Consider the following 16,240-nt stretch of genomic DNA (forward strand, 5'->3'; position numbering starts at 1 on the left):
ACAAGAAATCAGTGTTATAGATATATAAAGAAAATCAGTGTTACCAAAACCTTTGCAACTCTGCCAAGATGTTTTAGATTGGTTAAGAGTATGAAAACAGGTACCGACAATTTTACAAAAAGATTGATAAATGAAGCCCAGTGAATGCAAAATAAGAGTGTGTGATTTTTAGATCCTATACGCTCTTAAGTGTCTTACAATTTTGTTGATTTTTAAAAGGTGTAAAATATATAATTTATTATAATTTATTTATTTTTAGCAGAAGCATTTACTACTGCCAATTTCACAACTACATCAGACATTTAAAAGTACACATATGGGAATGTATTTTTAGCTTTTAGTTCTCCTAAATGTCCGTGCTACATATCAGTTTTTGCTTTAATATCAGAACACCTGAATGTTGATGGTGAAGAAAGAAGTTCCTGAGTTGGTAAAGTGCAGGCTCACTCTGGAACTGATTGTATATACATGGATGCTATAAAATGACCAAAGAACAAAATTTATTTGCAGCTCAGAGTACACAATATGCAACCATAACAACTGGTGATTTTGGCACAACAGGTGAGAGTTTGGAAACAACCACAGACAACTCTCTTACAACTACCCCAGATGCAACCGTAACAACTACTGTCTCTGCCACAACAGCTGAGAGTTTGGAAACAACCACAGACAACTCTCTTACAACCACTAGTGATTCTGGCACGACAGCTGAGAGTTCAGACACAATCACAGACAACTCTCTTACAACTACCCCAGATGCAACCGTAACACCTAGTGACTCTGGCACAACAGCTGAGAGCTCAGAAAGAACCAAAGACAACTCTCTTACAACCACTAGTGATTCTGGCACAACAGCTGAGAGTTCAGAAACAACCACAGACAACTCTCTTACAACTACCCCAGATGCAACCGTAACACCTAGTGACTCTGGCACAACAGCTGAGAGCTCAGAAACAACCACAGACAGCTCTCTTACAACGACTAGTGAGTCTGCCACAACAGCTGAGAGTTCAGAAACAACCACAGACAACTCTCTTACAACGACTAGTGATGCTGGCACAACAGCTCAGAGTTCGGAAACAACCACAGACAACTCTCTTACAACTACCCCAGATGCAACCGTAACACCTACTGTCTCTGCCACAACAGCTGAGAGTTTGGAAACAACCACAGACAAGTCTCTTACAACCACTAGTGATTCTGGCACAACAGCTGAGAGTTCAGAAACTACCACAGACAACTCTCTTACAACTACCCCAGATGCAACCGTAACAACTAGTGACTCTGCCACAACAGCTGAGAGTTTGGAAACAACCACAGACAACTCTCTTACAACCACTAGTGATTCTGGCACAACAGCTGACAGTTCGGAAACAACTACAGACAACTCTGTTACAACCACTAGTGATTCTGGCACAACAGCTGAGAGTTCGGAAACAACCACAGACAGCTCTCTTACAACCACTAGTGATTCTGGCACAACAGCTGAGAGTTCGGAAACAACCACAGACAACTCTCTTACAACCACTAGTGATTCTGGCACAACAGCTGACAGTTCGGAAACAACTACAGACAACTCTCTTACAACCACTAGTGATTCTGGCACAACAGCTCAGAGTTCGGAAACAACCACAGACAACTCTCTTACAACCACTAGTGATTCTGTCACAACAGCTGAGAGTTCAGACACAACAACAGACAACTCTCTTACAACTACCCCAGATGCAACCGTAACACCTAGTGACTCTGGCACAACAGCTGAGAGCTCAGAAACAACCACAGACAACTCTCTTACAACCAGTAGTGATTCTGGGACAACAGCTGAGAGTTCGGAAACAACCACAGACAACTCTATTACAACTACCCCAGATGCAACCATTACAACGAGTGACTCTGCTACAACAGCTGAGGGTTTGGAAACGACCACAGACAACTCTTTTACAACCACTAGAGATTCTGGCACAACAGCAGAGGGTTTGGAAATAACCACAGACCACTCTCTTACAACTACTCCAGATGCAACAGAATCAACTAGTGAATCTGCCACAACAGCTGAGGGTTCAGAAACAACCACAGACGGCTCTCTTACAACCACTAGTGATTCTGGCACAACAGCTGAGAGTTTGGAAACAACCACAGACAACTCTCTTACAACCACTAGTGATTCTGCCACAACAGCTCAGAGTTTGGAAACTACCACAGACAACTCTCTTACAACTACCGCAGATGCAACCGTAACAACCACTAGTGATTCTGACACAACAGCTGAGGGTTCAGAAACAACCGCAGACAACTCTCTTACAACCACTAGTGATTCTAGCACAACAGCTGAGAGTTCGGAAACAACCACAGACAACTCTGTTACAACTACCTCAGATGCAACCGTAACAACTAGTGACTCTGGCACAACAGCTGAGGGTTCGGAAACAACCACAGACAGCTCTCTTACAACCACTAGTGATTCTGGCACAACAGCTGACAGTTCAGAACCAACCACAGACAACTCTCTTACAACCACTAATGATTCTGGCACAACAGCTGAGAGTTCGGAAACAACCACAGACGACTCTCTTACGACCACTAGTGATTCTGGCACAACAGCTGAGAGTTCGGAAACTACCACAGATAACTCTCTTACAACTATGCCAGATACAACCATAACAACTAGTGACTCTGCCACAACAGCTGAGGGTTTGGAAACAACCATAGACAACTCTCTTACAACCACTAGTGATTCTCCCACAACAGCTGAGAGTTCGGAAACAACCACAGACAACTCCCTTACAACTACCCCAGATGCAACTGTCACAACTAGTGACTCCGCCACAACAGCTGAGAGTTCAGAAACAACCACAGACAACTCTCTTACAACCACTAGTGATTCTGGCACAACAGCTGAGAGTTCGGAAACTACCACAGACAACTCTCTTACAACTACCCCAGATGCAACCGTAACAACTAGTGACTCTGCCACAACAGCTGAGAGTTTGGAAACAACCACAGACAACTCTCTTACAACCACTAGTGATTCTGGCACAACAGCTGAGAGTTCAGAAACTACTACAGACAACTCTCTTACAACTACCCCAGATGCAAGTGTCACAACTAGTGACTCTGGCACAACAGCTGAGAATTCAGAAACAACCACAGACAACTCTCTTACAACCACTAGTGATTCAGGCACAACAGCTCAGAGTTCAGAAACTACCACAGACAACTCTCTCACAACTACCCCAGATGCAACCGTAACAACTAGTGACTCTGGCACAACAGCTGAGGGTTCGGAAACAACCACAGACAGCTCTCTTACAACCACTAGTGATTCTGGCACAACAGCTGACAGTTCAGAAACAACCACAGACAACTCTCTTACAACCACTAATGATTCTGGCACAACAGCTCAGAGTTCGGAAACAACCGCAGACGACTCTCTTACAACCACTAGTGATTCTGGGACAACAGCTGAGAGTTCGGAAACTACCACAGATAACTCTCTTACAACTACCCCAGATACAACCATAACAACTAGTGACTCTGCCACAACAGCTGAGGGTTTGGAAACAACCATAGACAACTCTCTTACAACCACTAGTGATTCTCCCACAACAGCTGAGAGTTCGGAAACAACCACAGACAACTCCCTTACAACTACCCCAGATGCAAGTGTCACAACTAGTGACTCTGGCACAACATCTGAGAGTTTGGAAACAACCACAGACAACTCTCTTACAACCACTAGTGATTCTGGCACAACAGCTGAGAGTTCGGAAACTACCACAGACAACTCTCTTACAACTACCCCAGATGCAACCGTAACAACTAGTGACTCTGCCACAACATCTGAGAGTTTGGAAACAACCACAGACAACTCTCTTACAACCACTAGTGATTCTGGCACAACAGCTGAGAGTTTGGAAACAACCACAGACAACTCTCTTACAACCACTAGTGATTCTGGCACAACAGCTGAGAGTTCAGAAACAACCACAGACAACTCTCTTACAACTACCCCAGATGCAACTGTCACAACTAGTGACTCTGGCACAACAGCTGAGAATTCAGAAACAACCACAGACAACTCTCTTACAACCACTAGTGACTCTGGCACAACAGCTGAGAGTTCGGAAACTACCACAGACAACTCTCTTACAACTACCCCAGATGCAACCGTAACAACTAGTGACTCTGCCACAACAGCTGAGGGTTCGGAAACAACCACAGACAGCTCTCTTACAACCACTAGTGATTCTGGCACAACAGCTGAGAATTCGGAAACCACCACAGACAAGTCTCTTACAACCACTAGTGATTCTTGCACAACAGCTGAGAGTTCGGAAACAACCACAGACAGCTCTCTTACAATCACTAGTGATTCTGGCACAACAGCTGAGAGTTCGGAAACTACCACAGACAACTCTCTTACAACTACCCCAGATGCAACCGTAACAACTAGTGACTCTGCCACAACATCTGAGAGTTCGGAAACAACCACAGACAGCTCTCTTACAACCACTAGAGATTCTGGCACAACAGCTGAGAGTTCGGAAACTACCACAGACAACTCTCTTACAACTACCCCAGATGCAACTGTCACAACTAGTGATTCTGCCACAACAACTGAGAGTTCGGAAACAACCACAGACAACTCCCTTACAACTACCCCAGATGCAACTGTCACAACTAGTGACTCTGGCACAACAGCTGAGAGTTCAGAAACTACCACAGACAGCTCTCTTACAACCACTAGTGATTCTGGCACAACAGCTGACAGTTCAGAACCAACCACAGACAACTCTCTTACAACCACTAGTGATTCTGGCACAACAGCTGAGAGTTCGGAAACAACCACAGACAACTCTCTTACAACTACCCCAGATGCAACTGTCACAACTAGTGACTCTGGCACAACAGCTGAGAATTCGGAAACCACCACAGACAAGTCTCTTACAACCACTAGTGATTCTGGCACAACAGCTGAGAGTTCGGAAACTACCACAGACAACTCTCTTACAACTACCGCAGATGCAACCGTAACAACTAGTGACTCTGCCACAACAGCTGAGGGTTCGGAAACAACCACAGACAGCTCTCTTACAACCACTAGTGATTCTGGCACAACAGCTGAGAATTCGGAAACCACCACAGACAAGTCTCTTACAACCACTAGTGATTCTCGCACAACAGCTGAGAGTTCGGAAACTACCACAGACAACTCTCTTACAACTACCCCAGATGCAACCGTAACAACCACTAGTGATTCTGGCACAACAGCTGAGGGTTCAGAAACAACCACAGACAACTCTCTTACAACTACCCAAGATACAACCATAACAACTAGTGATTCTTCCACAACAGCTGAGAGTTCGGAAACAACCACAGACAACTCCCTTACAACCACTAGTGACTCTGGCACAACAGCTGAGAGTTCGGAAACTACCACAGACAACTCTCTTACAACTACCCCAGATGCAACCGTAACAACTAGTGACTCTGCCACAACAGCTGAGAGTTTGGAAACAACCACAGACAACTCTCTTACAACCACTAGTGATTCTGGCACAACAGCTGAGAGTTCAGAAACTACTACAGACAACTCTCTTACAACTACCCCAGATGCAACTGTCACAACTAGTGACTCTGGCACAACAGCTGAGAATTCAGAAACAACCACAGACAACTCTCTTACAACCACTAGTGATTCAGGCACAACAGCTCAGAGTTCAGAAACTACCACAGACAACTCTCTTACAACTACCCCAGATGCAACCGTAACAACTAGTGACTCTGGCACAACAGCTGAGGGTTTGGAAACAACCACAGACAACTCTCTTACAACCACTAGTGATTCTCCCACAACAGCTGAGAGTTCGGAAACAACCACAGACAACTCCCTTACAACTACCCCAGATGCAACTGTCACAACTAGTGACTCCGCCACAACAGCTGAGGGTTCAGAAACAACCACAGACAGCTCTCTTACAACCACTAGTGATTCTGGCACAACAGCTGAGAGTTCGGAAACTACCACAGACAACTCTCTTACAACTACCCCAGATGCAACCGTAACAACTAGTGACTCTGCCACAACAGCTGAGAGTTTGGAAACAACCACAGACAACTCTCTTACAACCACTAGTGATTCTGGCACAACAGCTGAGAGTTCAGAAACAACCACAGACAACTCTCTTACAACTACCCCAGATGCAACTGTCACAACTAGTGACTCTGGCACAACAGCTGAGAATTCAGAAACAACCACAGACAACTCTCTTACAACCACTAGTGATTCTGGCACAACAGCTGAGAGTTCGGAAACTACCACAGACAACTCTCTTACACCTACCCCAGATGCAACCGTAACAACTAGTGACTCTGCCACAACAGCTGAGGGTTCGGAAACAACCACAGACAGCTCTCTTACAACCACTAGTGATTCTGGCACAACAGCTGAGAATTCGGAAACCACCACAGACAAGTCTCTTACAACCACTAGTGATTCTCGCACAACAGCTGAGAGTTCGGAAACTACCACAGACAACTCTCTTATAACTACCCCAGATGCAACCGTAACAACCACTAGTGATTCTGGCACAACAGCTGAGGGTTCAGAAACAACCACAGACAACTCTCTTACAACCACTAGTGATTCTAGCACAACAGCTGAGAGTTCAGAAACAACCACAGACAACTCTGTTACAACTACCTCAGATGCAACCGTAACAACTAGTGACTCTGCCACAACAGCTGTAAGTTCAGAAACAACCACAGACAACTCTCTTACAACCACTAGTGATTCTGGCACAACAGCTGAGAGTTCGGAAACAACGACATACAACTCTCTTACAAACACTAGTGATTCTGGCACGACAGCTGAGAGTTCAGAAACAACCACAGACAACTCTGTTACAACTACCCCAGATGCAACTGTCACAACTAGTGACTCTGGCACAACAGCTGAGAGTTCAGAAACAACCACAGACAACTCTCTTACAACCACTAGTGATTCTGGCACAACAGCTGAGAGTTCGGAAACTACCACAGACAACTCTCTTACAACTACCCCAGATGCAACCGTCACAACTAGTGACTCTGGCACAACATCTGAGAGTTTGGAAACAACCACAGACAACTCTCTTACAACTACCCCAGATGCAACCGTCACAACTAGTGACTCTGGCACAACATCTGAGAGTTCGGAAACAACCACAGACAACTCTCTTACATCCACTAGTGATTCTGCCACAACAGCTGAGAGCTCGGAAACAACCACAGACAACTCCCTTACAACTACCCCAGATGCAACCGTAACAACTAGTGACTCTGCCACAACAGCTGAGGGTTGGGAAACAACTACAGACAACTCTCTTACAACCACTAGTGATTCAGGCACAACAGCTGAGAGTTCGGAAACTACCACAGACAACTCTCTTACAACTACCCCAGATGCAACTGTAACAACCACTAGTGATTCTGGCACAACAGCTGAGGGTTCAGAAACAACCACAGACAACTCTCTTACAACCACTAGTGATTCTAGCACAACAGCTGAGAGTTCAGAAACAACCACAGACAACTCTGTTACAACTACCTCAGATGCAACCGTAACAACTAGTGACTCTGCCACAACAGCTGTGAGTTCAGAAACAACCACAGACAACTCTCTTACAACCACTAGTGATTCTGGCACAACAGCTGAGAGTTCAGAAACAACCACAGACAACTCTCTTACAACCACTAGTGATTCTGGCACAACAGCTGAGAGTTCGGAAACTACCACAGACAACTCTCTTACAACTACCCCAGATGCAACCGTCACAACTAGTGACTCTGGCACAACATCTGAGAGTTTGGAAACAACCACAGACAACTCTCTTACAACCACTAGTGATTCTGGCACAACAGCTGAGAGTTCAGAAACAACCACAGACAACTCTCTTACAACTACCCCAGATGCAACTGTCACAACTAGTGACTATGGCACAACAGCAGAGAGTTCAGAAACAACCACAGACAACTCTCTTACAACCACTAGTGATTTTGGCACAACAGGTGAGAGTTTGGAAACAACCACAGACAACTCTCTTACAACTACCCCAGATGCAACTGTCACAACTAGTGACTCCGCCACAACAGCTGAGAGTTCAGAAACAACCCCAGACAACTCTCTTACAACCACTAGTGTTTCAGGCACAACAGCTGAGAGTTCGGAAACTACCACAGACAACTCTCTTACAACTACCCCAGATGCAACTGTCACAACTAGTGACTCTGGCACAACAGCTGAGAGTTCAGAAACAACCACAGACAACTCTCTTACAACCACTAGTGATTTTGGCACAACAGGTGAGAGTTTGGAAACAACCACAGACAACTCTCTTACAACTACCCCAGATGCAACTGTCACAACTAGTGACTCCGCCACAACAGCTGAGAGTTCAGAAACAACCCCAGACAACTCTCTTACAACCACTAGTGTTTCAGGCACAACAGCTGAGAGTTCGGAAACTACCACAGACAACTCTCTTACAACTACCCCAGATGCAACTGTCACAACTAGTGACTCTGCCACAACAGCTGAGAGTTCAGAAACAACCACAGACAACTCTCTTACAACCACTAGTGATTTTGGCACAACAGGTGAGAGTTTGGAAACAACCACAGACAACTCTCTTACAACTACCCCAGATGCAACTGTCACAACTAGTGACTCCGCCACAACAGCTGAGAGTTCAGAAACAACCCCAGACAACTCTCTTACAACCACTAGTGTTTCAGGCACAACAGCTGAGAGTTCGGAAACAACCACAGACAACTCTCTTACAACTACCCCAGATGCAACCGTAACAACCACTAGTGATTCTGGCACAACAGCTGAGGGTTCAGAAACAACCACAGACAACTCTCTTACAACCACTAGTGATTCTAGCCCAACAGCTCAGAGTTCGGAAACAACCACAGACAACTCTCTTACAACTACCTCAGATGCAACCGTAACAACTAGTGACTCTGGCACAACAGCTGAGGGTTCGGAAACAACCACAGACAGCTCTCTTACAACCACTAGTGATTCTGGCACAACAACTGACAGTTCAGAAACAACCACAGACAACTCTCTTACAACCTCTAATGATTCTGACACAACAGCTGAGAGTTCGGAAACAACCACAGACGACTCTCTTACAACCACTAGTGATTCTGCCACAACAGGTGAGAGCTCGGAAACAACCACAGACAACTCCCTTACAACTACCCCAGATGCAACCGTAACAACTAGTGACTCTGCCACAACAGCTGAGGGTTGGGAAACAACCACAGACAACTTTCCCACAACCACTAGTGATTCTGGCACAACAGCTGAGAGTTCGGAAACTACCACAGACAACTCTCTTACAACTACCCCAGATGCAACTGTCACAACTAGTGACTCTGCCACAACAGCTGAGGGTTGGGAAACAACCACAGACAACTCTCCCACAACCACTAGTGATTCTGGCACAACAGCTGAGAGTTCGGAAACTACCACAGACAACTCCCTTACAACTACCCCAGATGCAACCGTAACAACTAGTGACTCTGCCACAACAGCTGAGGGTTGGGAAACAACCACAGACAACTCTCCCACAACCACTAGTGATTCTGGCACAACAGCTGAGGGTTCAGAAACAACCACAGACAACTCTCTTACAACCACTAGTGATTCTAGCCCAACAGCTCAGAGTTCGGAAACAACCACAGACAACTCTCTTACAACTACCTCAGATGCAACCGTAACAACTAGTGACTCTGGCACAACAGCTGAGGGTTCGGAAACAACCACAGACAGCTCTCTTACAACCACTAGTGATTCTGGCACAACAACTGACAGTTCAGAAACAACCACAGACAACTCTCTTACAACCTCTAATGATTCTGACACAACAGCTGAGAGTTCGGAAACAACCACAGACGACTCTCTTACAACCACTAGTGATTCTGCCACAACAGGTGAGAGCTCGGAAACAACCACAGACAACTCCCTTACAACTACCCCAGATGCAACCGTAACAACTAGTGACTCTGCCACAACAGCTGAGGGTTGGGAAACAACCACAGACAACTCTCCCACAACCACTAGTGATTCTGGCACAACCGCTGAGATTTTGGAAACGACTACAGACAACTCTCTTACAACCACTAGTGATTCTGGCACAACAGCTGAGAGTTCGGAAACAACCACAGACAACTCTCTTACAACCACTAGTGATTCTGGCACAACAGCTGAGAGTTCGGAAACCACCACAGAAAACTCTCTTACAACCACTAGTGACTCTGGAACGACAGCTCAGAGTTCAGAAACAACCACAGAAAACTCTCTTACATCCACATCAGCAGCCACAACAACAGGTGCGACACAAAAAACCACTACAACTACAACTACAAATCCACCTATACCATGTGAAAATGGTGGAACTCCAACAGACAATGGCTGTTTCTGCGCCCCTGGTTTTATAGGAGGGTATTGCGGCAGTGTTGTATCTGAAATCAGAGGTCCAGGTATGTTAAAGCATTTCTTGTTAATTTTACAATTAAAATACAAGTAGTTTGCTGCTTGTTAAGCAGCTAAATGTCAGTGAGTGTAGTGTTTATTCTAATATACAAAAATAATACATTGTTTTTAGTTTAGTAATTATTTACATAATGAACTACCTCAATTTTAATGTTGGATATTCTTTTTTTTTGTTCTGTTTCAGATAAAATTGAAAGGATAGTCCTTGCTGAAGTAGACATAAACAAAACTTATATCTCTGAATACCAAAATCCATCCTCACAACAATATAAAGATTTTGTCCAAAGCTTCATTATAAAGGTGAATTATGAAGACTACATCCACCACCATATTATATTTCAAAGTAGTCCTTTAGTACTGACCATACTTCAGTACTGACAGTTGTTACCGTGTTTTAAATTTGTTTGTGTGGAGATAAGTCAGCTCCCATCCAGAACTGGTATTAACATGAGTCTCGATTGATCAACTCACTTGTCACTGCATCAATTGAGGGTTGCCAAATCCACCAAAGGCAACAGGAATTGGGTGGCATTTCCTAATTAAACCATAGAACATTTTGTGCAGTTTTTGCTCTGTTAAACAAGTGCTTTACTCAGCAAACAGACAGAAAAAAAGAGGGAAATAAGAAAATGTAAAACATGATAGAATATTATTTGCTGCATAATGAGATTGCAGACACCTGCTATCAGTGTTCAGGCATATATAAAGCTCTCAAATACAGCTCTATTGAACAGCTCTAATGAATAAAACTATAACAGTATAATAGTATTTCCTATAACAGTGCCACAAAATTATGGTAAATGTATTTGCTAGAAACCCTGCCCCTTCCAAATCTTAAACACTACTTTAAAGTCCAATAGTCCAAGTCCATGATTGCAAATGTAATATTTAAAAGTAATGTCATACAATATGTCTTAATGAAGCAGTATTAAAAACCTGCCATTTCATCAAGGTGCTAAAATACTCTGGTTGGTCTACATATATTGTAAACTCTTTGACAGAAATACATTCATACACTAACAAGCAGAGCTTATTGAGAATAGTTATGTTAGGTTCAACTTTATTGTCATTATCAGAGTATGAGTACAGGGACAAAGAAATGCAGTTAGCATCCAACCAGCTGTGCAAATGAATTAAAATGAGGTAACAAGGTTATGGTGCAATATCAGGCCAACCAAAGTAGTGTCATCTGCGAACTAGATTATGGAGTTGGAGCTATGCACAGGTACGCAGTCAGAGTTGAAGAGGGAGTAGAGGAGAAGACTCAGCACGCAGCCTTGTGGTACGCCAGTGTTTAGGATGATGGTGGAGGAGTTGCTGCCAACTCTAACAGACTGGGATCTGTTGGTCAAAAAATCCAGAGTCCAGTTGCAGAGAGCAGGGCTTTTATAAAGACTGGAGAGTTTGGTGATCAGCTTGGATGGAATGACAGTATTAAATGCAGAGCTAAAGTCAATGAAGAACATCCTCACATAGGAGTTGCTATTTTCCAGATGAGTGAGGGCAGAGTGAAGGGCTGAGTTAATGGCATCCTCTGTTGACCAGCGACTGGACGGAAGTCGTTGAGGGCTGTTGCGGCACTGTGCTTTGGTATTGGCACAACAGTGGCGTCTGTGAGAACCTAGATACCTTGCCACATGCATCGAGGGTCAGAGGTGTTAAAATTGTTCTCTATCTGCAGCTTGTATTTGTGTCTGGCATCCTGGATTCCTCGCTTGAGGTCCCTGGATGCACTGTAATCTTCCCTGTCTCCAGACCGGAAAGCAGCATCTTGTGCCTTCACTAGGAGCTGACTTCTTTAATCATCCAAGGCCTTTGATTGGGATTTTAACTGTCTTGAGGGCAGAGTCAACACATCTGTTAATATAGTGAAGAACGGCATTAATGTAGATGTCAGTGTCTGTATGGGAGTCCTCTGTGGCGAGAATGCGCTCCAGTCTGTGTCCTGGAACTCACATTGTCATGAGGAGTCTACCCCCTCTAGCCACACTTTCACAGTTCACCCTGGAGCACCTCTAAATGTGTTTTCTGTGTACAGATCGCAATTTGTCTCCAAGGCACATATGACCCCCTTGTACTTAGCGCTGACCACTTATGATCTAATCAGTCCAGACACATGTTAATACCAGTTGTAAACTGTGTCTAAAATACCCTTTCTTGAGCTAAGAAAAGGTCCATGTCAGCAACAGTTGTCACCTCATCTTTTAATGCAACTGAAAAGAATTTCATATCATTGTTTTCTTACAGATGACACCATACTACAAAACCAGGATTGATAAGTTCTTGAATATAACAAATGTAACACTGAGGTATATCTGCTCATTTATAAACAACTACACTGAACAATTGTTTACAAATAAAAAACTGTATTAATGTTTGGTTAAAAAGAAAGCCTCTTTAAACAAATATTTTAGATACTATAAATGCTGTTAAAATCTGTTTAAACCACAGTGAAGGAAAACCTTTCAAGAGCCGAATGCAGAGCAAGTGGATAGAGAAAGCACCTAAAAGGTAAGAATCTTAAAACACAAGTTCAGTGTTTGGAAAAGTACTTTTAAGTTTACCATTTTCACATCATTTCTTCATGTTTTAGAATTCATGTTTTAAGTTCTGACATAATATGCATACCCTTATCCAATTTTTTCCACAGTGTGAATGTTAAGCATGACATTGTTGTGGAAATTGAAAACTATGCTAGTGAAAAGTATGAAAAGCTCTTTGTGACCGTCCAAGAAGCTGTTAAATCACTTACAAATTGTACTCCCATGTTAAAAGGTACGTTTTCTTTATTGTTCCCTCTACATTTCAAATGTTTACAAGTGATTTTCATTTTAAAAAATTGAAGAACTTTAAAACATTTTTCGTTCTCCAGCCTGCCCAAACTTTACTGTTACTGAGGTCCAGGTCAACAAAACTGTACTGACTGAAAAAGGTAATTCAATACATTTAGAACCTAGTCTCTTGTACTGAAAAGAATTAAATACACCTCTATAAACAGAATGCATTTGAATCTTACATCAGCTTTACACTTCCTTCATTGTTAGAGTTCTGTGAGCAAGTTACAGCAATGCTTCCTGAGGAGTATCGTCACTATTTTTCTCCCGTTACTGTGCTGGGCAAATTAACATGTGTCAATCAATGTCATCGTGATCATCCTTCTCCAAAGATCTGCATGAACAAAGGTACCTGTGAGGTTTCCAAGCAAGGACCAGCCTGCTAGTGAGTACTTTTTCATTTTAAATGAATGATCTTATGCCTTAGGGTTAGAATTAGTTAGGATTAAAATTCAGTGCTAGAATGCTAGAATTATTGGTATAATGTGTCTTTATTCTATCTTTCAAACATGCTGATGTGAAAATCGTTTTAAAATGTTAAAATAGTGGCAATAGAAATTTTCCTGTGCAAAGTGATAAAATATGACAATAGTCCTGTGTCATTTTGTGTATTCTAGCTGTCGTCACTCAGATACAAATTGGTATCTTGGAGAAGATTGCAAGTACCAAGTTCACAAAGTGGGCGTCTATGCTGGAATGGCAGTTGTCACTGTGGTTTTAGTATTAGCTGTAGCAGTGTTTTCGGCATATGTCTCGCTTAATAAAAGGAAACAGAAGAGGTATGAAGTTTATGTGTTTATATCTTGTAAGTTTTGAATATTAATGGTGTACAAAGATTCATTTTTTGCACATGCATGTCCCATTATTACCACCTTATTTCCCTTCCTAAACTCTGTTGCACAGGAATAAAGACAATAAGGAAGCTCTTGTGAATCAGTGGATAGATGATGACTTTGAGTGGCCCTCACAAAAAAGATCAAACGAATCTCATTCAGGTACCAATATGCAAGTACATCATATCAGGTTATTGCATTTTTTCTGCCATGGCACAGCTATGAATTATTAATCTATAACTTTTATAATCTATACACACAATTAATTGGGTTTTATGTTATAACTATAGTTGGTATCATGACGAGCAAATCTGTCCTCAGTAATTTTGTTGTTTTGACCTGGTTAAGAGAATGACAATTCCATTGTATTGCAGTGGTTGATGAAACATATGATAATCCTGCACAGTCAAATGAGGAGAATACCAGCCAGAATACCACACCTCATAGAACAGCCTCTTCCACCCATCCTTCTTCCCCCCAATTCAACTTGCCTCAAAATGTAATTCCACTTCAGTATCTGGGCAGCAATCACCCTGTAAGTACAGAAAGAGCTATACACAACCCAATCTCAAATAAAATTATAAGACAGGTAGTAGTAATAAAACTTGAATTAGTATAATTAGTGAAACATCTTCCTGATTGAACCATGAGCCCAGTCACCAACACTTACTACTAGAAGACATTCAACTTGAATGTAATGATGGAAAACCTTAACAGAAAGCGTACTCAGTTTTTCAAGGGTCTACTAATATATTACAGGCCTGGAGCGAACTATCCAATCTCACTAGCTAGTTACATGTATGTTTTCTTTTTTCTTAAAATAAAGTAAGTTTATTAGTGAAAACTAGTAATGTATAGACTGGCAGTAAGTACCTTCATACATTTTGTCCTTTAGTCCGAACTAATTAAATTATAGAATTAAGATAAAATTGTTTGAGCAGTAGCTAAAATGTTCTTCTGACCCACAGTGTTATTTTTTTAATACATATGAGTTTAGTCTATTTTAAATATTATATAAAAAGAAAATCTATTAACATTAGATAAAATAATAAATGGCCTTGTGGATAAACCTGATATTTAAAAGTTGGGAAGAGTGTTGAAAGGAAGACATAAGTGAGTTCAGATATGTTCTGCTGTGCAATCAACACATATTAACTTATAAAAATATTTTTGTGTTCAACAGATGAGAATCAGCAAGCCTCAGATCCACACCTCTTCTTCAAGGCCAGAAATATACAACTTTGATGTATGATATTTAACATCATCACACATTCACAAAACTAAAAACTACTGTTAAAAATTGTTTGCCTCCACAGAGAAAAGCATTAAAATACTCTAGACAAGATGATTATTTTTGCTTTTTGCTACAAATTCCACAGATCATTCTAAATACTTTTATACTATTTCTTATTTACATATTGCATTTTGAGTTTTCTGATAGCTAAAAATAATGACATGATGACAAGACAAAAGAAGCACTTTTGCTAGAACACAAGCATGAATAAAATACAAATTTCATGTTTTACTTGAAAAAATCTTACAGTATATGTTTAAACTATATATCTTTGCACTATTATACTGTATATTTTATAATGTCTGTGATAATTTATATCATTGTCTCTTACATTATTTATTGCTTACTAAATTAAAAATTTTATTAAAATTAATAAGGGATCTCACAATGTTATTTTCTTTAATGCATCATATTACATTTGTGTACTGTATATATATAAAGGATTTGAAAGTCATAGCAGTAGAGCACAGTATGCATACGAGGTAAATATAGTCAGGGATGCTTTCAGAAATAAGGATGTTTGATTCGACATGTTTCATTTTTTGTATTTAAAATATTTTAATTCAGATTTCAGTTTAATGCGTATATAATAGGAAAAAAAAAGTTCCCCTGACCCCCTTCTGGAAAAGGGAAGGATGGCTTTGGGTTATCTCAGGGCTTGTCCATGACCACGCTTGTGTAAGGCCTAAAGCATGTGTAACTTACTTATCTCTTAATATGCTACTCCGAGTAA

At 41.9% G+C, this 16,240-nt stretch overlaps 1 protein-coding gene across 1 annotated transcript; it reads left to right on the top strand.

Annotated features, from left to right (window-relative positions):
- The first annotated feature begins 482 nt into the window (after window positions 1-482).
- On the top strand, window positions 483-15,773 carry LOC113539911 (mucin-17-like). Its single transcript, XM_053233545.1, has 11 exons — window positions 483-10,533; window positions 10,731-10,846; window positions 12,794-12,855; window positions 12,998-13,057; window positions 13,197-13,321; window positions 13,419-13,478; window positions 13,591-13,765; window positions 13,998-14,159; window positions 14,284-14,375; window positions 14,588-14,748; window positions 15,397-15,773. Exons 1-11 carry the CDS (start codon window positions 483-485, stop codon window positions 15,463-15,465), a joined length of 11,133 nt encoding a protein of 3,710 aa, XP_053089520.1. The 3' UTR covers window positions 15,466-15,773.
- Window positions 15,774-16,240: the final 467 nt, after the last annotated feature.

Source organism: Pangasianodon hypophthalmus, chromosome 4 (genome assembly GCF_027358585.1).
Source record: "Pangasianodon hypophthalmus isolate fPanHyp1 chromosome 4, fPanHyp1.pri, whole genome shotgun sequence".
Classification (NCBI taxonomy): domain Eukaryota; kingdom Metazoa; phylum Chordata; class Actinopteri; order Siluriformes; family Pangasiidae; genus Pangasianodon; species Pangasianodon hypophthalmus.

What these genes read in the sequence shown, in the direction of transcription:
- LOC113539911 (XM_053233545.1), top strand. Translation starts at nt 483, where the DNA reads ATGACCAAAGAACAAAATTTATTTGCAGCTCAGAGTACACAATATGCA. An exon ending in ATAGAGAAAGCACCTAAAAG is followed by an intron (nt 13,058 to 13,196) that starts GTAAGAATCTTA and finishes TTTTTTCCACAG; the next exon opens with TGTGAATGTTAAGCATGACA. An exon ending in AATAAAAGGAAACAGAAGAG is followed by an intron (nt 14,160 to 14,283) that starts GTATGAAGTTTA and finishes TCTGTTGCACAG; the next exon opens with GAATAAAGACAATAAGGAAG.